We start from the raw sequence: 21,317 nt of genomic DNA, 5'->3' as shown, positions 1-21,317 counted from the left end.
ATTTATTTATTTATTTTTGTTTTATTTTTTATTTTTTATTTTATAATATTGTGTTGTTCATTCCAAGTTAGAAGTGTCGCAAATACGTACTAGCTTGTGGAGCTGTTAGAGATGTAAAATTAATTTAGTTATGTGTTAGTTACAAATTAGTTATCATACTTATAAATTAGTCGTTCTATTTTGGATATATTAGTTTCATTATACATCTTTCTCATTTAATCAACACAATAGTTAATTATTTTGCTCATTCTATTAACAATATTTAAGATATTTATTAATTGTATTCAATAGATGGATAATAAATTATGACTCATTCTTATATTCATTAATCATCATTAAATATAATTAATTACATATTTAAATTACGTTAACTATATAAATTGATATCAAATTGTGTCAAAATAACGAGGTACTTAATTTCAAATTATTTTCTACAAATCTTTAATACTTAATAACAAATGCATTTCACCCATTATTGAAATTTATTTTCATTCCTTGCCAACTAGGGATGGGAATAGGCTAGGCCGTCCGACAGGGGCCTATGGCCTGACCTACTTATGGTCTGACCTGTTTAATAAAAAGGTCAGACTCATGTTGTTTTTAAAGCCTATTTATGTAAATAGGTCAGGCTCAGGCTTGTAAAAAAGCCTATTAGGCCTGACAGGCCGGCCTATATATATTTTATATGTATTTCAATCTCTATTTTTTCTTCTTCTAATTTCCATTGCACTCACTCCAAAGCAATATATTTTTTATAAAAACCGATATTATTTATTTGTTACTTTATATTTTATAAAAACCAATACTATTTATTTGTTATCTTTATATATATTATTAGTATATAAATTTAGAAACCCTAATTGTTTATTATTACTAAATATGAGTTTGTTTGAGAGGTAATATTCCGAGTTGTTTGAGAGGATTTGTTTAGAGGTAATATTCTGAGTTGTTTGAGAGATAATAATAGGTGCGTTTGTTTCAATAAAAAGTTTATTCTTTTAAACCAAAAACTATTTTTTAGGGTTTAAAAGGTATTTGTTTCATATTTTTTTAAAATTATTTTGTTAGAAAAATCATTTTTTTTTATTTAATATATATACATATACACATTAGTATTGGTATATGGAGAATCATATAAATCGATATGTGTAGAGCATCATGTAGCTATAGATAATTGTTTATTTATTACCTTTATATATATATATATATATATATATATATATATTATTACTAAATATGATGTTGCACGAGAGGATTTGTTTGAGAGGTAATAATCTGAGTTTGTTTGAGACCATTTGATTGAGAGATAATAATGTGTGCGTTTGTTTTAATAAAAAATTTATTCTTTTAAACCAAAAATCATTTTTTAGGGTTTAAAGGGTGTTTGTTTCATATTTTTTTTAAAATTATTTTGTTAGAAAAATTATTTTTAATATGAATAAGGCTTTTAAATAGGCTTACAGGCCAGGCCATGATAGGCCGTAGGCCAGACTCAGACCAGAAAAAAAAAACCTATCATAGGCCATAGGCCAGACTTAGGCCGAAAAAATTCATCGTAGGCCAGACTCAGACCTTTTAAAGTCTGACCTGGCCTAACCTATTTCCACCCCTATTGCCAACTAATTGAAGAACCACGAGACTTAATATTAAATACATCTCTAATATTATTCAAACTTACTTTCACTCTTTATCGATATTATCCAAACTTATTTTCACTCTTTACCAATAAAATAAAAGATTGAATAAATATAATACAATTTAAAAAAAAATTTAACTTTGTGAGTATAATTTTTTTTTAGTTCCTATAAATTATTTAAACATTCAACTATTTTGACTTTTGTTCTTTCTCTTTTGTATAAGTCCCCAGAAAATTTGTTTACCTTTGATTTGGTTACTTTAATACGTGAATCATTTAAGTTTATTTTCTTTGAACCAGATAACGGTTAAAAAAGATATTACATATATAGTAGAAGATTAATTTCAAAATGAATTTTTTTTACTGGAATTAAAACAAATAAAACATGATATTTGGGAATAAAAAAAAAAAAAAAATATATATATATATATATATATATATATATATATATATATGTGGATGTAAATAAAAAACAAACTTAAAAATAAAATAAAAAATATATATGTACAGGGATAAAATAAAAACATATAATTAAGTCTTTAAAAAATTATTTTGAAATATTAATTAAAAATAACAGACTAAACTAGAAGTGTTTTACAAATTAATTGAAAAAATTATCTATTTAGTGATGGTATTTTTATTTGTTGTGCTTTATTTAGAAGGAAGAGTAAGAACTGTATGGAGAGGGACTGAAGGTGGGTGCATAATACCCTCCCTGACTTCAAGAAGCTTTTCAACCTAACTCTTCATTCATTGGATTGGATTTTGTCATCCAAACGTTACCTCAGATGCAATCAAAGCAACCACAAAGTGGGTCCCGATTAAACTGTTATCACGAGACCCCGTCTTTTTTGAGCACCTATTCTATTGTTAAAAATTGGACACTAGACTGTTAACATCACGCATAATTTGTAACAGTGATAAAATATAGTGAGAAGAAAAAGAGAAATTAGAATATATGCTTTTTAGTTTTTATTTATTTTTTATTTTAATTTAGAGACAAAATGTATTTAGTTTAATCCTTCATTTGGATGCCAAATTATTAATTATCTAAGACATCCTCATCATCCTAAATTTAATTCATAAAAAAGTCAACCTGCTTAATTTGTATAATATATATATATTCGAACTGGATTATAACACAATATAATGGATAAGAACCCAACTCTTCTGATTATTTTTTGAAAATGAAACAGGTGAGGAATCAGAACTTGTGCGATTCATTTATTTGGCAGTAAAACTTTATTTCATATATGCTTCGAGCGGATTTGAGCCACTACTTTGTTTATTCTGAACTCAACTCAGCCTCTTTTATATCCCCATTCTCTTACCATGTGTTTACATGTCCACCTTTAAATCACATGTTTCCACCATCTTTTACAACATTCCCAATCATCCTTTTTTTTTCGAACAAATGCCTCCTTTGGCCCTATTTTTCTCCCACGCGCGTAATGCGCTTACAATCTATGTCGGGGTATGAAATTAGATGTAGGGGTGTATAAAAAACTTTAGAAAAACATTGAATTGATCAAATGAGACTGTCGTTGATCGGGCTAATTTATTTGCCCCAAATAATAATAGGTCCATTATATTAATTTTTTTTTGTGACCATTGCTTCTTTTTTCACCTTCATGTTTTCAAAAAATTTCAAATATATAAATTGACGAATTCAAATGTATATTTTGTACTTTCGGATTAGCTAATTTGAACACAATTGGAGATGTAAGAAGAAGTTACATTTTTTACAGTGACGAGTTTGGATTCTCTCTAACTAAATCTCTCTCAGTATTCTCTATTTTTTTTATTTAATTTTTTTAATTTACTTTGTTGAATTGAAAATTTACATCATATAAATTATTTATGTTAAATTTTAAACAAATTTCAAATCATTTGATATGTTAGCAGTATTTAATAAAAGTGCATAAAACGTTAATTTTGATATAAATAAATAACATATCAAATAATTTTATAATTGTTTAAATTTTGCGTAATTATTTATATGATAGAATGTTTCAATGAAAAAATTTGAAACAGTCTCTAATTAGTAACACTATTTACACACTATAAAAGAAAAAGTAACATTATTTGTAACACTATGACAAACCCACATGACAGAATAAATTATAAAAATACCTATTATTTTCAATGCCAGTTACACTAATAAAAGGGAAATAGATGTATATTTATCCTTTAATTAGAAAATAAATGAAACTGGTTGTAGTCAATTTCTCTAGTTCATCAATATCATCACGTGTTCACTTTTTACTATAAGATATATTGGTCTTGAAATGATTTTCTATTCAAGAACAATTTGCAACAAAAAAAAAAATTGAACATAAAATGAGAGTAAATAGGAAAGCTTTTTAGTATCAAACATTTCCAATTATGAGCTTCAAAATAGAAGACGCACCACAGAAGTATGTCAAATGAACGATGTTGTAATGGTAAAAATGTTGATATGTACACATAAAAATAGTTTGTAAATAATACTAAAATAGTTCGTTGAATGTGATAATCTGTAAATGTGATAATCTTACAGAATGTGAGAATCTGAACAAATATAGTAGATTTAGATTAGAAAAAATAGGATTGGATAAAGTCAAAATCTTATCACCAAGTCAAAATCTTATCACATAATACGAGTTTGAAGGTAAAATTAATTTTCTAATATACAAATACTTTTCTTTTTCTCATCTAATTAAATGGATCTTATATCCTACCTTTAAATTTCCAACAATATGTGCTGCAAAGTAGTAGTAATGCACTATTTGTACAAGCAGAGGAGATATTAAATGCCAGAACCAAGACAAAAACAAATGTACAGTTAGCACAATTTTCTGTAAGCTATGATGTTGTATTTTGAGATTTTCCAGAACCATCTAAGGCAATTTCAAAAAGATCAGCCTCAGATTCCTCATCAAAATCCATGGTTGTATTATTGTTCCCGTTGTGGTGGCTTCCTTTGGTTGTTGTAGTCCTATTAAGCCACTGAGAATCAATCCTATCCATGGAGAACAGTTCCTTGCTATCATCAAAACCAAGTGTAGCAGCAGGAGAACTTACAAGTGGGGATACAAAGCATGGATTTGGTGTCCTTTGAGCATTTGCTGGTGCATATTTAAATGGATTTTGTCCAAAATTAACCAATACCATAATGTCTATATTTGCAGCCATGGTTGGATATAACGGAGTGCTAAATTCCTCTGTCTGGCAGTGAATGACATGCATCAACTCTGAGTCTAATGTGAAGAAAACTTTCTTTTGTCTAGGAACAAATCCACAACCAATCACCTTATCTGTTCCTATCCACTCTGCCTTCTCAGATTCAAATACAAGTTTCATTCCTGTAATAACCAAGTTTCATATTTAGATAAAATAAAACAAAATAATATATCAGAAATGTAAGCCACGTTTGTTCTTTCTAGATTAAGTATATCTATGAAGCATTGATGATGGCCAACACTAACACATTTACACCAATAATAATTTGAGACAATTGAAATGATTGCATGTAACAAACAAGGGCACACATTTAATATGAAGTGTAGATACTATATAAAAGTATATATATATCAATCTACTAAATAGAAGTATATATATGCGTCATATATGTCCATCTACTCTATTATTTGAACCCCAATAGACAAAATAAACTAACCAAACGAGATACACTACTATTTATGATGTATGATATGACCATGTGATTAAAAGTGAGGGTTGTGAAACATTTCACGTGGGCCTTTCATAATGTTGATGTTTTAGATCATCTTTTGTCTTTAAGTAGAAACAAAAAGGTTATGCAAAATTGTGAATCTGTCAGTTTCACCTTGATGTTGAGGATCCTATCCACAAGTCTACAAAATCTGGACCAAAAGGATTGAAATGACCTTAATACCTTAGCTAAAATATTGCTACATTCATATTTAAATTCATAGTAAATTAAACAAAATCACAGTATATGCCAAAGTAACTTTGATAAAAATCACAATGACAGTCTTAACGTGGTTTTGTGAAACACACCATGATTCCAAACATGAACTTGGAAAACAGATTAAGTGAATAATTAGTTACTTACCATCAAGATAAACAGAACCATTTGAGTTGAAACCAATGCTTCCAGGATAACTACCAGGAACTTTCAAAACAACAGGACCTCCAATTGTTAATCCCAATGAAAACATCACATTTTCACTCTTCTTCCCACTTTCTCTACTATCAACCTTCATTTCTTCAACACTATTAACTTTACTATGATTATTACCACTCGTAACATGAACCAATGCCTCCGAATTCCTTTTATAATCAAAATTACCACCACCTTGCACAAGAAGCTTAGTCTTATCATCACCTTCTCCACCCTTTCCAACAAATTCAAACTCATCACCGCGAGAAGAATACAAAATCGTAATTTCAAAATACGCCTCTTGTGGAAAAGCACAGTTTCCCAAAAAAGGACCAGGTAACGGTAAACCCGTTCTAATAATAGAATTAACCATAGAAGAATTAATTTGATTATTTAATTTTTTCATCCCAGAATTTAACCTAACTTTCTGAATAAATTCACCTGATCCACGTGACACTTCATAACTAATTTCAGCTTCTGATAATTCTCTTCCGTAATTATCACCTGTAGGTGCGGTATACGATCCTAACAGTGAAGACCTCTTTGACGGTGACGGCGTGTAAGTTTTATAGCTAGTGAAAGCAAATCTTGACCATCCATTTTCAACGGCCTCAGATGCCATAGATGGATTATCAATCCAACTGAACAAATTTGTTTTTGTTCTTCCGGACACGCCGTTACGATGATTCCCTTTGTTCTTGTTAATTTGATCTAATTGATGATGAACACTTGGTTGGTGATGATGAATTCTTGTTCTCGAACTTTCCATTCTGATTACACTTGACGATTCAACTGAATTTCTACGGGTTTTTTTATGGCACCAACGCCACCAGATTAAAACTAACAGTATCGTTGAAACGCTTCCAACGGTGGATGCTATAACTGCAATATGAATCAACATCTCTTGTTAAATTTGGATTGTCTGTATTTGTTTTTTTTTTTTAAGGTTTGTGTGTGTTTCGTTTTTGTATGCATAGATTGTTTGTTTGTGTGAGGATGGTAAAGGAAGAAGAAAATTATGGTGGCGGGCGTGTGGACTATGACTTAAGACTGGTTCAATAAAAACAAGCAAGTAATTTGAAGGAAGCGATACCGAAGCGTGAATACGAAGTGCCACATAACAGGGTTGCGTTTTCCTTGTGCTGGATTGATCAAATTTAATATTTAATAAGACTCTTAGTTCTTGGTCATTTCCCTATGATTTAATTCAATTTATTATTTTTTTTTTTACCAAATTCAATTTATTTATGAGAACCGATAAAGTCTACCTGGACAATTGACGCGTTTGCTGATTCAATTTTCCTTTTATTTCAAAGGGGTAAGACAAAAGCTGCTTTTGGTATTGTTGTGATTAAAATTGATTTTTACAATTTTATTTTATAAAATTGAACGTAGTCAAAAGTGTATTTATGTAAAATTATTTATACTACATCTATAAAGGTAAATTAAATAATAAATTAAATTTTTCAAATTTTAGTTTTTAAGTTAGAAACAATATTAGAGATAAAATAAATTGTATAATTATTTTATTTGACCATAAAATCAATTTTATTTGCTTACAAATAAACATGTAAAAGTCAATTTTCAATGTATTGAATCAAAGTTTGACTAGTTTAATAGAAAAATCAAACCACTTTTAAATGAGACAAAATTGATTTCAGAATTATAGAATAGATTTTGTCTTTAAAGTAATTCTAACTTAAAACTATAATTTGAAATTTTTACCTCTAAAATTAATTTGTTAGCTTTGAAATTATTATTCAATCCATGTTTACATAAATATATTACAACATAACTCATTTTATTTTAATCGTTTTTACATAAATATATTTAAAAAATTATCCTAATTGCTAGTACCATACAAAATTTTATTTCTAAAGAAAATTATTCTAATAGAAAAAAATTACTGTTAGTAATACCACATTCTATTAGAGAAAACAATGGATGTGCATATTAACTTGCTAGTAAAACAGAGCTTTTCAATATTTGGGAAGGTTTGACATAGTTGTCCTTCTCAATTCTCAATTTAATTATAGTATATTTTGTTAATTGATGTCTTAGACATTACTCATCTCCTAGTAGACGAAAGATATGTGTGGATCTAAGTTTATGTTTGTGTGAGACCAAATTAATTTCATAAACATATAACAAATAACTGAATTTTACACATTTTAATATTTTTTAATTGTCTCTTTTTATTTATGAAAATGAAGTATCTCTTTTTTATTATCTGACAACCAAACTTTTGGCATATGTTCCAGTTTTTTTTTTTTTTTTTTTTTTAATTTAAATTTTATTTCTAAAGAAAATTATTCTAATAGAAAAAAATTACTGTTAGTAATACCACATTCTATTAGAGAAAACAATGGATGTGCATATTAACTTGCTAGTAAAACAGAGCTTTTCAATATTTGGGAAGGTTTGACATAGTTGTCCTTCTCAATTCTCAATTTAATTATAGTATATTTTGTTAATTGATGTCTTAGACATTACTCATCTCCTAGTAGACGAAAGATATGTGTGGATCTAAGTTTATGTTTGTGTGAGACCAAATTAATTTCATAAACATATAACAAATAACTGAATTTTACACATTTTAATATTTTTTAATTGTCTCTTTTTATTTATGAAAATGAAGTATCTCTTTTTTATTATCTGACAACCAAACTTTTGGCATATGTTCCAGTTTTTTTTTTTTTTTTTTTTTTAATTTCAAAACCTTAAGTTCTTGCAGGCTAAAACTCATACTCCTAAGATTCATATCAATGATGAAGATATTTGACATGCTTTCAAATATTATATGATTAAATGTTAATCCTCTTAATGTTCGTATCTTCAAATAAGTGATTAAATATTATATTATAATTCTTAATTTAAGTTATTGAGTTACTGATATATGATAAATGAAAAATAAATAAATAATTAACTAATATAAAATAAATAACTAATTAATATAACTAACTTAATTAATTAATCAACTACGATATATTAATCTTTTGTCACTCAAACTCTTCCAAATCATCAATTCATTATGACTATAAAAATTTAAATTTTTATTTATATTTATTTTATTTTTAATAATATCTTAAAGTGATATAAATAATAAGTAATTGACTTTAAGCTCAAGATAATCATGCAATGTTGTATATTTGCTTAAAAAAGTCCTTTTAAGATAAATAACACTTCCACGTGTAACATTTGTCTCATTCGATCAAAAACTGTTTTTCCATACGGCAAACTCGTCGTTGAGTGAGACACCTGAAATATATAGTCGGTGACTATGGACTAGTGCAGGCAAATAAATACAGGGCATGACTTTAATGATGTATTTATTTATTTATTTTACTAACAGTGATTTTCAATTGTGGATGCTCATCTTCGATACAATGTAGATGCTCATTTAATTTAAATTAATTTAAGTAAAATCAGAAATTCAGAAATAAAAATATTACATCTTATTCTAAACGCTGAATAATATGTCTCATATCATATTGTTTCAAAAGAAGCAACGAACCGAATAATGCACAATCATTCTCTTATCCATTAATCCGATGATGATACATAATTAAAAATGTTTTGTCAAATTTAATATAAGAAAAGTGGACTTAATACCAAATGGTAGCAAAATTGGCAAATAACTAAATCCTTTAAATAAGTGGTTATGATTCATTTTTAATTGATACATAGAAAAAAGCAGTTCTAGGGAGATCTCCCATTGTCGATGCATCTCAGTACTTTAAAATTTTAGTTTTTGATTTACAACTATAAATAGTTTTATAATAAAATAGATTATTCGCACAAACTTGCCCTCGTCCAATTAAAAGGTATCTAATGGAGTATTATTCGAAATCCATATTTTATACATTGCTTTATTTTGACTTAATTTGAAGTGTCTTATTGTAGGCACCACCTTCGTTCATATTGTAGTAGTAACAACAAGGGAAGGAATATTCTAGAAGAAGAACGACAATTTAACAATAAAGAGTTCGACTCTTTGTTTTCGAGCACAAACAACATGCAAGCAATGCAAATAACTCTATATTTAAAAAAAGAAACTGTTATTTAACGTTTTTAACATGTAAGTATCTTGACCACGTATAGATATATTAAGAAAATATATGAACAAAATTTAACAATTTTAAAGTACCATTCTTATCAATGATCAATGATTCACAAAACTTATTGCAAATGTGTGAGTCGATTCAGAAAGTCTTAAACATTAGGAATGAGTTCAAGACCTTTGCAAATCGATTTACTCATATGTTAGTTGATTTATAAATTTAAAAATTACTTATGAAATATTTTATGTATTTCAACGTTTACCAACATGGTTCTATTATACAACTAATATTATGGACGATAAAATTAGGTTTTCAAATCACATTTTTCTGATTCAAGAGTATCAATGAATATTGAGAATTAAAGAATATCTAAATAAAAAAACTAAGTTTTGAAATCTATTGAAATAATAAGTCTATAAAAATTGCAATATTTGGACGTTACTTTTCAGCCAGCATTAAAACAATATTGAAATCTTCTTTTGATTTGGGTTAGAGTTATTCAAACTACATTGAAGATCATAGATTAAGTATTTAGTATGGTGTTGAGAATAGCCATAAATTCTTATAGCTCTCCGTTTATTTGAATTATTAAGCATACAAATGTTCATATATATGTAGTTTGAGTCAACATTTAAATATCAATACTTAGAGAATCATTCCAAAATAAGCAACACCATTTGATATACCTCCATCAGATCTGAAACAACTAACAACTTTGAACAAAATAAGGTTCCCTATTTTATGAAATGAACTAAGCAATTTATGGCTCAGATCTCTTGGTCTCCAATAAACAACCTAAGTTCGCTCTGTTGGACAAAATGAACTATTTAGAGCTCTAATTGTATGTGGGTTGTTTAGCCCACAACAACTCCAAGAGAGCAACCTCGTTGTTCACGGTTAGTGTTGCTTAGCATGGCCAGCTGCAAGTTTAGTTGAGAAGTTGGAGTTAGCAATATTGATATATTGGTAGAAAACATCACGAGCTTATCTTATTCGACATTTGTAAGCATTATCTGTTGTACATTAGGCGTGGACTCTGTATTTTAATCTAAAAAAAATTGGGTAAAAGTTTTGGGCCTATAAACTTACTTAGCCCACATAATTTTGTAGTATTTTTTACTTAGAGGATTTATTTGAATGAGATATTTTTAACCATGAGATTTTTTTATCCTCTAACATGTAGGTTGGAATCAACAAACAGTATATTTATAAAATTGATAACTCTAATTATTAAGCAATAAGGTGATTCTTAATTTTCAAGTAAAACAGAAAATGTTAATCAATACAATTCTTTATTTGACAATATAAACAATAGGATTGAATAATTAGAAATGAATAATTGATCTGTTATATATGTCCAGCAGATGGCTAAAAAATCAGAGGCTTTTCAGAAATTTAAAGGCATGGAACAGGAATTAAGCGGTGGCTTGGTTTGAAAATTATGAAGCTTTGGAGATGAATGTTATGTTTTGTATCACGTTGCTAATTTGTTTGGTTTGATGTTTTCTTTTACTGTATTAGCTTTGGTTCGATTGGTTTGCTAATGGTGTGCTTACATGCATGTAATGATGTAGTTACATTGTGAGGCTTTACATGAATTTTGGCCCACAAAATGTTGACTTATTGTATTAGTGCCTAACTTCTGCACTTTCTGAGTTAGTTTTTAATAATATTATTTTTGCATCTTAAAAAACAAACAACAGGATTGAGTGATTAAAACTGCTGCTGGCAAAGCACGGAATGAAACATAGGTGGCTGTATTAACAATTTTTGAAATCACGATTGTATTTGTCGTCGTATAATTGCAGGATACAAAATACATACGCATAACACGTACACCTCTCGGCTGTCACGAAATGCCACATGGGGTGCATACTTACGAACAAAATTGCGATTCGAATTGAGTCAGAGAGAGATAGCTACAGCTACCATGGATTATGTCGGCCATCTTTTAGTTTAAGAAAGCAGCAATAATAATAATAACAATTATAATAAATTTGAGATAAATCGTTCTTTTGGTAATTGAAAGCGTAAAATATTTCATTTAAAATTTCAAATTCATTATTTAATTATTAAAATTATCATTGACAGATATAATTTATTATTATTAAAATATATAAAAAATTTAATATCTTATTAAAATAATTTATAATCATTATAACATTAATAATTAAATTAATATTTTAATGATCCAAATATTAATTTTATTATTTTATTAAATTAAAACTAAAATATTATATATTTTCAGATATTAGAGTGATGATTTATCATAAGTGATTTTTTATAAAAATATCTAACTGGAATATTATGTTGGAACTAGGACGTACAATAAAAGTTTGCCAAATTAATTACTTTTTGTATAACTTAAATTTAAAAAAATAATCTCAAAACAATAGCAAAAACTAGAAGTCGTTTAAATTAAAAAAATGACTCACTGTACAAATAATGACTACAGTAAAAAATTCCTTTGAATAACACTAAAAATTTAAAATATGCGTATAATGATGAAATTCAACAATAACATAACATCTTCACAAAAATAATATCACAAATAGACTCAGAGAGAAAATGATTATTCATAAAAATTATTAGAATAACAAGTACAATAATAAGTGATAAAAATAATATATTAAATTTGAAATCTCTTGATCACTGCTCTGTTATTTGGCGGCGACACTATTTCATGTGCGCCTCTCAATTTTCACGCACTGCTCCTTAGCACGGCTATTGTTGCTGACATTTTGCAACTAGGTATTAATCTCATTTTATTTGTCACACATGGGCTAAAAGCCCTGCCCTACACACACTAATATATTTATTTATGTTATTTGACGTGGACTCCCATTTTAGAAGACATTCAACTAACATAATACATGCTTAAATTTTACCCTTTAAATATATTACCTCCCAACTTAAATATCAATGAAAGCATAATTAAAAAAATGATGTAGGTTTAGATTTTAATCAAATTTATTAATTTTATTTTTTTATGTTTAAGATAGAAGTATATTAAATATTTTCATTCTAATATATTTAATAATTTGAATTGCATTTACAAAATACATAAATATTTTTTAAAACCAAAATAGTACTCCAATATCTACTTATGAAGACTATAATTCGTCAAATAACAAAAATTTATTGAAGGAAGGTAAATCAATCAAATAGTTAAAAGAAATAATGATGTCATCAACAAAGTCTAAAAATAATTAAGTTGAATATTTAAAACATTTAAAACATGAAATTACCCCATCGTTATCCGAAAAAAACATTTATTATAAAATAACAAAATTGAATATTTAATCAGATCTCACATATACAATCACCTATTTTATAATTTTTTAATCACAGATTTTATAATTTTTTAATCACAGTATTTATAAATATAATTATTTTCAACTCTAACACTTAAAAATATTTACTAAATGGTAGTGAGTTGTTTATAAAAACGCATATGACTACGAGTACAGAAGTTTTTACTCGCAATATAAAAGATGGTATTTATTAGGTAATATAACTCGGAAGCCCTAATATGAGATTTGTGATTCACAATTGATACAATAACTTAGTCAAAAAAGAGTGAGTACGTCATCCATAACGACGCTATTTAAGGAGTTGCAAGTGATTTAGAAAAGATTAAAAAAAAAGATAGGTTGGATTTATCTTAAAGAAAGCTCAACGTGGCGGCGGTTCCAGTCGACAGACTAGATGCCAAGTGCGAAACACATTCCCTTCATTTCATTTCACCCGCTTATCTACCTCCAATATTATTATATAATATTAATTTCTACCTAAATAATATTTTCATTCCTCTCATACAAATAGAAACCAATCCAACAGACTTTTCAGTGTATAAAACAGAATCTCCCTGACTCCTCACCTAGCTTTGGCAATATCAACACACCACACAACACATATGGTTTAGTAATTTTAGTTTATCATACATAAACAGAAACAGAGTATCATGGAACAAGAAAGAGATTGTTGTTCAACAATCATACGAAACAGAACCAACAACAACAACGCCCAAGAAAAACACAAACAACAAGAGAAACCATACAGAGGAATAAGAAAAAGAAAGTGGGGTAAGTGGGTAGCAGAAATAAGAGAACCAAACAAAAGATCAAGAATTTGGTTGGGTTCTTACATAACCCCCGTAGCCGCCGCACGTGCCTACGACACCGCTGTATTTTATCTAAGAGGTCCTTCGGCTCGTCTTAATTTCCCAGAACTGCTGTTTCAAGACGACGAAGAAAACAACGGCGACGACGGTTCTGTTCAACAAGGTGATATGTCTGCTGATTTAATACGGAAAAAAGCCACTCGAGTCGGTGCTAGAGTTGATGCTCTCCAAACAGCTCTTCAGGATTCAACACGCTCCACTTCTACTCAATTTATGTCTCATGTTAAACCAGATTTGAATGAGTATCCAAAACCTGAAGATTAATTAATATTCGCTTCACTTTCAGGATTAATATTATTCATACTCTCTCTATCTAATCTCTAATATCCATCCATCAATCAACCAAATATTTTGTTATGATGGGGATTCTATTGTAACTTGCAATTTCCGCTACTATATTATTACTATTTATTATCTTCTTTTGTTACAATTGTTAACAGAGCATATATACATAGGAAGAGTTAATAGACCCTAGCTTGTCATAAATCAGTGTAACCTACTTTTAATTATGGTGAAGCAATAAGTCTTAATTTAAAGTGATGGTCATTTTGATTAATTTCTTAAAAATTTATTACTAACCGCCATCAATTTAATTCTCAACTTGTATATGAATTAGTACAAGCTAAGTCTGGTGTTTCCGATTTGTAACATCGGGTCATTTTTGGCTGGACCTAAATGAATGATGATCGAATCAAAATAACCATCTTTTGTTGATTGATATTTTTTCTAACTTAATTTGTGTCGTGTGTGTATGTATATAAGCAAACTCTGATATATGGACCGTATTTAAAATTTTAATAATTATATAATATTTTTTATAAATATATATTAATATTTATTTTACTTTTATAATTAATTATTTTTTAAAATTTTAACTATAAACTATCATATACATCTTTTCATATAAATATATATTAATATGTATTTTATTTTTATAATTATGATAATAATTTAAATAATATTGATTTAATTAAAATAAAATAAAAACAAATATATATCAACGTTTTAAATTGATATAAGTTATATTATAGTTTTATTTATAAAAGTGATAAGAATTATGAATTATTATTTTTGAAGAGTATTAACAAACAATCAACAATCATCTTAGAATTTTTAAACATTGTGTACTGATTAAGCCAATATATATATATACTTGTTTTGTATTGTGTTTATTATACATTATTAGTGTAAAAATTTTTATATTATTAATATATTACAATTAAATATGAACATAATTTTAAAGGTAATTTTAACCAAAAAAAATTAATATATGTAATATTCTAATAATTATAATTATAAAAATTCTTTAAATTGAAAAATATATAAAAAATACATTTTAAAAAAATATATTATCTAAATTTTCTTAGAGTCATTTGAGGAGTCAGAGTTTTAAAGAAAAAGAAAAAAAATAACTTTTTATTTAAAAAGATAAATAAATTGTTTCTAAAATTGATTATTAAATTAAATTGAAATATTATATAACGAATTATCATTGTCGTGTCATTCGTTCAATTAAAAAAAAAGTATGATCATACCTTAAGCTTTCGTTTGTGGACAATATTCTCTACTATGTTATCTTGATGATGATTGATCAAATTATGTGCAAATGCAAGTAACTAGTGTGAAAAGAGAGGCAAACGAACGACGAAGAGATAAAGATAGGATTCCTAGGAACGGCAATGACCCAACAATTAACAAAGCCGCATTAGTTTGAAACATACAAAAAATATATTTTTTTAATCAGTTGTCAAAAAGTACTAAACAAGTGGATTTAGCGATAAGCACCAAAATAGGCAGTTGTTGATATATAGAATGAGCTAGACAGGTGGGGAATAGTGGTATTCAATCTTAAAGATGGTTTTGGTGCTTACCATACAATTTGTTTTATATATGTCAAAAGAATAGGGACCCCCCCAACAAGTTCAATTTTTTCTTCTTTATAAATTTTTTCTTTTGGTTCTTTCTCTCTCTCTCTTAGATGAAAATAATCAGAAATACTATACAACGTCATGTCGGTCTTATATTAGTATATTTTTTGTTAAATGTTACCAATGTTCATCAGTTACGGACGATCCATAACCATCTCTATGTTATGTTGGGTGAATTTATTTTCATTTCGCAAAAGAAATAGACATATTATTTACTATAATTTTTAGATATATAAATAAAGCTGATAATTTGACAAGTCCCTTAATTATTGATCTCGATCCACATGTTGGAGGGATAAAAAAATTTATACATTAAAAGGCTTCAAAAAAGAAAATCTCCAACACTAAAAATCCTTTAAAATTATATGGGCTTAATAGTTCTATAGGGCAACTTTAAAAAAAAATATATTTTTTTTTATTTTTTCACCAATTTTGTTTTTTTTCTTTTCTAGAAAAAAATTTGATTGTTTTCGAGATTTTTTTTTATTTTTCTCACAATTTTTTGAGAAAAAATATTTTTTTATTTTTTTGATATTTTTTCAAATAAAATAAATTTTGAAAATTTAAAAAAAAAATCTCAAAATTAATAAACTATTGGAGTCTATAAGCCCTTTGAGCCCTATCCCTTAAGCCTTGTGAAATAATGGGTCTGTTGGGACTTTAAAAAAATTATTTTGATAGAGGACTTAATATTATGGGCTTAATAAAAAAAATTAAAGGTATTTTAAAGTTTGGGACTTTTTTGACAGCTCTATATATAAATGGCATAATGGTTTCTGAAAAAAGTTGAGATTTTTTTAATTTTTTAAAAGAAATATACTTTTGTTTTGAGCTTATAAGAAATAGACATTTTAATTATTATGATTTTGGTATATATAATGTTCAATTAATGTAATATATTTTATAGAGTAGAGGTATTTTCTAATTCTTAAAATAAATATACATCTCCAATAATATGATATGTGTATAAATGTCCAATTAATCTTATATATTAGGAAAGAAATGCATTTATAACACTTATGTGTCTAAAATCTATAGTAATGGAATAAATTGAGAGAATATGAAAAAAATGAAGAGAGACTTAACTCTATTTTAGAAAGGTGTATTTTTTTTATCACTTATATGTTTAACGATTATAGTTGTTGTGACCTATAATTTTAAGTATCTTTAGAATTTAATGGAGTCGCCACCAAAATTTATTTTAAAATAGAAAAAATATTAAAAAAGTTTTGAAACTAAATTTTGAATTCGGGAGTTGATTATGCTTATGGAATATATTTGCAGTCTATGACATCAGTTAAAATATGGTTACCTATAATTAATTGTGCAAAATTAAAGTTAACTTATATAAATTCATTTTTCCTTATTATGAAATAGGAATATCAATTATTTTTTGGATGTGATTTTGAAATAAATTTGTGTTTAAGAAAGAGAAAGGGAAAAAAAATTATTAATGTGTTTGACAAGAGTGTTATATTACTCCTTAGCATCTTATGATTTGAATAATTATTTTAAAATGCAAATTTTAAGACTATTAAGATTTACAACTCGTGTCTCATAACAAAAATAGTAAAAAAAAATGTCTCATCTAGTTAATTTGTTTAAGAATATTTTATATTATTTTCAGTTTTAAAATTGAGTTTCAAAACCACCAAATGACATAAGTTGTGTCTTAACAACTCAAAAATAAAAAATGTCACATCTAATTAATCAAATTTAAAAAAATAGATTTTAAATTTATTTATTTATAGAAATAAGTTTTAGAATTACCAAGTTGTATAATTTGTGTTTTGCAACTCATGGATAAAAATGATGTCATATCTAGTTAACCTTTAATAATAATTTTTATTTCCTAATTTGTTTATGAGTTTTAATTTATATGCGAATATGAGATTTAGAACTACCAAACTGTCACAATTGTGTCTTAATAACTCAAATGTCAAATCTAATTAACCCTTCAATATTAGATTATATTTTTATTTTTGTTTTGTTTTTAAGAATTAAAACTTGATATCGAACCTTAAATAAACTTAGATGATATTATGAAATTAAACCAGTAATGAAGATTAAAAAAAAAAAAACAACAACAATGAAACCAGAACCAATAATAATATTAAATTACAACTTTTTCAATAAATACAATTAATATTGTTCAACTAACTAAGTACACTTAATCTGAAAAAACGAGAAATTAATGCAGTATTGTATGAAAATAAGTCATGTTGAACTAAAACAGAGGCAAAAGCACGCTTAACGGTCATACTGAGACAACTTTTCTATTCATCCTTTCAATTGAGACAACTTTTCTATTCATCCTTTCAATAAAAGAAGAGTTTGAAAAGACTCAGACACGCAGATGTCGTTAATCTTTTTCTTATAAAAGAAGAATTTTAAAAGAAAATGGATTTATTTGTGGAAAATAAAAATAACAACTATGGTAGTTAACCTTGAGTTGCCAAATAGAGGTATCACGTGAGATTTTCTGCTCGGTTGTGTTATTAAAATGAATTTTGAAGCTTTTTATCCTCTATGTGTTTTTACGACGTTTCTTTTGATTCGTTTGGAGAAAAATAAAACTCCTTATTCTTTTGAATGTTTGTTTTTTATGATAACTAGTACAAGATTTATACCATAAAACTGCTTCTGTCTTAATTTATAGACTAAAGTGGTGAATCTTTGTGTTCATGAAATAAAATTAAGTTGTGGATTTTTTATTGTTTTGCAGCAATATGTTAATATGATAAAATCAAGTTATGATTTTTTTTATTGTTTTACAGCAAAAATAAGCAACCTCAAATACTTAATCAAATAAGTGGCCGATCTTTGTGATTGAGTGTACAAATAGAGAAAATATAATCTTATTGAGATAAAATAACCTCTGCAGATACTAATAAAAGAATCTAGTGCAAACATGACACTTATTATTATTATTATTATTATTATTATTATTATTATTATTATTATTTGTTAAATATAATGTAATATAAACTTATATAAATATAGAGTCAAAATTTGGACTAATTATAAAATTGACGATTTTTGTAATTAATAATAGTAAGTGTACAATGCTTATTAAACATATTATTATTTTAAAAAAAATTATTTTTAATTGGTTGAATAAAATTAAAGTATTACAGTAATAGTAAACATCTTCATTTCTTTTGATAATTATAGAGACAATTTTTACCATTTTAAAAATATATGACATTAATCCAACATTTATGCACAAAAACTATAACAATGGAGATGTTTTTCTTTTTTTTTTTTTAAATAAAAAATAAAAGAAGATGGTATGTAATTCTCTATGTTAAGATTATTACTACATATGGCCATACACGGAAGACCTCTTTAATCAACGCACAATTATAAAAAGAAATATCATATTAAATAAGTCATCAACAAATAATTTATTTTTCAATTATTAGAGACAATTAATTATTTAGATCATGATTTAACGAGTTTACAATATTGTGAATGTGTGTAATGATTTTTTAAAAACTGCTATTTTACATGCTTATATTTTAATTTTAGTAATCTATTATATATTTTACATTCTGAATTTATTATTTAATATCATGCAAATTCAAAAGAATTCAAATGATTCATGAAAGATTAATGAAGACATGCAAATTCAAAGGTAAAAGATAAAATTTTGTTTGAAATGGGAAGATTATTTTTTTTTTTTGTAGTATTTTGTGAGTAGTACCGAAATGAAAGATATTTTGTCATTGATACAACAAAATTTACATGAATTTTTAAATATCATGTATTTCATATAAATAACATACTATGTTGAATAATAAAAATAAAAATAAAAATTTATTATTAAGTTACTTACTCATCTTTACATTAACTAATTTACTTAAGTTATATATGTCATGTCGTTGTAATAGGTGTATTCTTATGCACGTTTTACAGCGCTTTTTCAAAAAAAAAAAGTTATAATATGTGAATTCTTATTCTAGTTTTATTAAAAAGCGCTGTAAAATAAGTATATTAAGAAATTTCAGCACTTAAATAGCAAATTATAAAAACTATCATTGAGTCCTTTCAATATTATAACAATTAGTAGATTACAAAATTCAGCACTTGAGTAACAAATTATAAAACACTATCATTGAGTCCTTCTAATATTATAACTAGCGTATTACAAAATTCAGCACTTGAGTAGCAAATTATAAAACAATAACATTGAGTCATTCCAATATTATAACAACTAGTAGATGACGAAATTCAGCACTTGAATAACAAATTATAAAACAGCAAACTAATCACTTGAGTTACTATGAATCTTTACTATAAGTCACTCTACGAAATACTATCAATTGTCTTCCAAAACAAACAACACTATAAAAAATTAATTCACTATACTAAAAAAAGTAAGTTGCTACATAGAATCAATTAAAGCTTAAAACTTTCAATCACTCCTGCAACCTTTTCATTGACAATTGATCCATCTTTACAAGTATGAGTTTCAACATAAATCTCTTCACGTCTAGGTACCACTCATTTGCTCTTTTTTATCTAAACTTGTAACACCCTTTTTTTTTATTAATTAATTTAAAATCATTAGTTTTGTTTATCCTTTTATTAATTTAGTGTGACGATAGTAAGATAATTATTCTTTGAATGTTTAATTATTTGATAAAGTATTTTCATATTAAATAATTTATTATTGGGATTTTTATTATTGACTAATTAAAACTCGTAGAAATATTTGTCTTAGAGTGAACAATGACCAAACCAATTTTGACTAAGTCAAATTTAATCACTCACACTACTATTTTTATAATTATATTTTATAAAATTTAATTTATATTGTGTCCATTCAAATGTGTAACTAGCAAGAATAAATACATGAATGCCAATTAATTCTTAACGGTTGGTCATTGAATGGCATTATTCCAATTTAATTCCTTATTCATGTGTGCAATTAAACTCAATGAAGAGAATTATTCATTCTCTCTGATCAGCTTTATGCCTCCTTTATTAGTCACATACACCTCTCCTTCTTAGGACACGATTAAACTTACAGTATAGGAAAATAAGTCATAATCACTCACACGCATTACCAACACTGCATTTATCTCAAAAAATTTCTAAGCCACTCAAACAACCATCCTTACATTCCCTAGTTTATTTATCGGAGCTATAAACTTTTATTCACCTTGGTGAGACTTTTGAGGGCTATATAGTGGTACGTGGAAGGGAAGCGTCCAAGGTAAGGGCTTTTCCCCATGCAGAGTTAGGTTAGATATTAAATTAGCGATTCGTAAGATATTGATATGGTGTCTGAATGTATTAAAAGAAAAATGTCGATTTTATTTCCGTCGTAAAGAAATTAACTATCATGCTTTGATTGTTTCTTTTGAGTAATACCTCTATT

General features: G+C 26.6%; 2 protein-coding genes across 3 annotated transcripts; one reads left to right on the top strand and one right to left on the bottom strand.

Moving 5' to 3' along the window:
• Window positions 1–4,225: 4,225 nt before the first annotated feature.
• On the bottom strand, window positions 4,226–6,915 carry LOC101512089 (uncharacterized). Of its 2 annotated transcripts, XM_027335062.2 has the most exons (3): window positions 5,712–5,799; window positions 5,463–5,499; window positions 4,226–4,980 (listed from the first exon to the last, which is right to left on the bottom strand). In XM_027335062.2, the coding sequence occupies exon 3, from the start codon at window positions 4,976–4,978 to the stop codon at window positions 4,481–4,483; it is 498 nt and encodes a 165-aa protein (XP_027190863.1). In that variant the 5' UTR covers window positions 4,979–4,980; window positions 5,463–5,499; window positions 5,712–5,799; the 3' UTR covers window positions 4,226–4,480. The 2 variants fall into 2 exon arrangements, with proteins under 2 accessions (XP_027190863.1, XP_004501556.1); XM_004501499.4 differs by lacking the exon at window positions 5,463–5,499 and having other exon boundaries at window positions 5,712–6,915.
• A 6,563-nt stretch (window positions 6,916–13,478) lies between these two features.
• Window positions 13,479–14,417, top strand: LOC101512420 (ethylene-responsive transcription factor RAP2-1-like). Its single transcript, XM_004501500.3, has one exon. The coding sequence runs from the start codon at window positions 13,785–13,787 to the stop codon at window positions 14,265–14,267; it is 483 nt and encodes a 160-aa protein (XP_004501557.1). The 5' UTR covers window positions 13,479–13,784; the 3' UTR covers window positions 14,268–14,417.
• Window positions 14,418–21,317: the final 6,900 nt, after the last annotated feature.

Source organism: Cicer arietinum, chromosome 5, assembly GCF_000331145.2.
Source record: "Cicer arietinum cultivar CDC Frontier isolate Library 1 chromosome 5, Cicar.CDCFrontier_v2.0, whole genome shotgun sequence".
Taxonomy (NCBI): Eukaryota; Viridiplantae; Streptophyta; class Magnoliopsida; order Fabales; family Fabaceae; genus Cicer; species Cicer arietinum.
Note: the sequence above shows the minus strand (reverse complement) of the source record. Positions and strands in the feature narration are given on the sequence as shown.

Excerpts from the sequence above, each read along its gene's own strand:
- LOC101512089 (XM_004501499.4), bottom strand. The coding sequence starts at position 6,660 with ATGTTGATTCATATTGCAGTTATAGCATCCACCGTTGGAAGCGTTTCA. Across the intron at positions 4,981-5,711 it reads TGGTTCTGTTTATCTTGATG|GAATGAAACTTGTATTTGAA; the intron begins GTAAGTAACTAA and ends TGGTTATTACAG.
- LOC101512420 (XM_004501500.3), top strand. The coding sequence starts at position 13,785 with ATGGAACAAGAAAGAGATTGTTGTTCAACAATCATACGAAACAGAACC.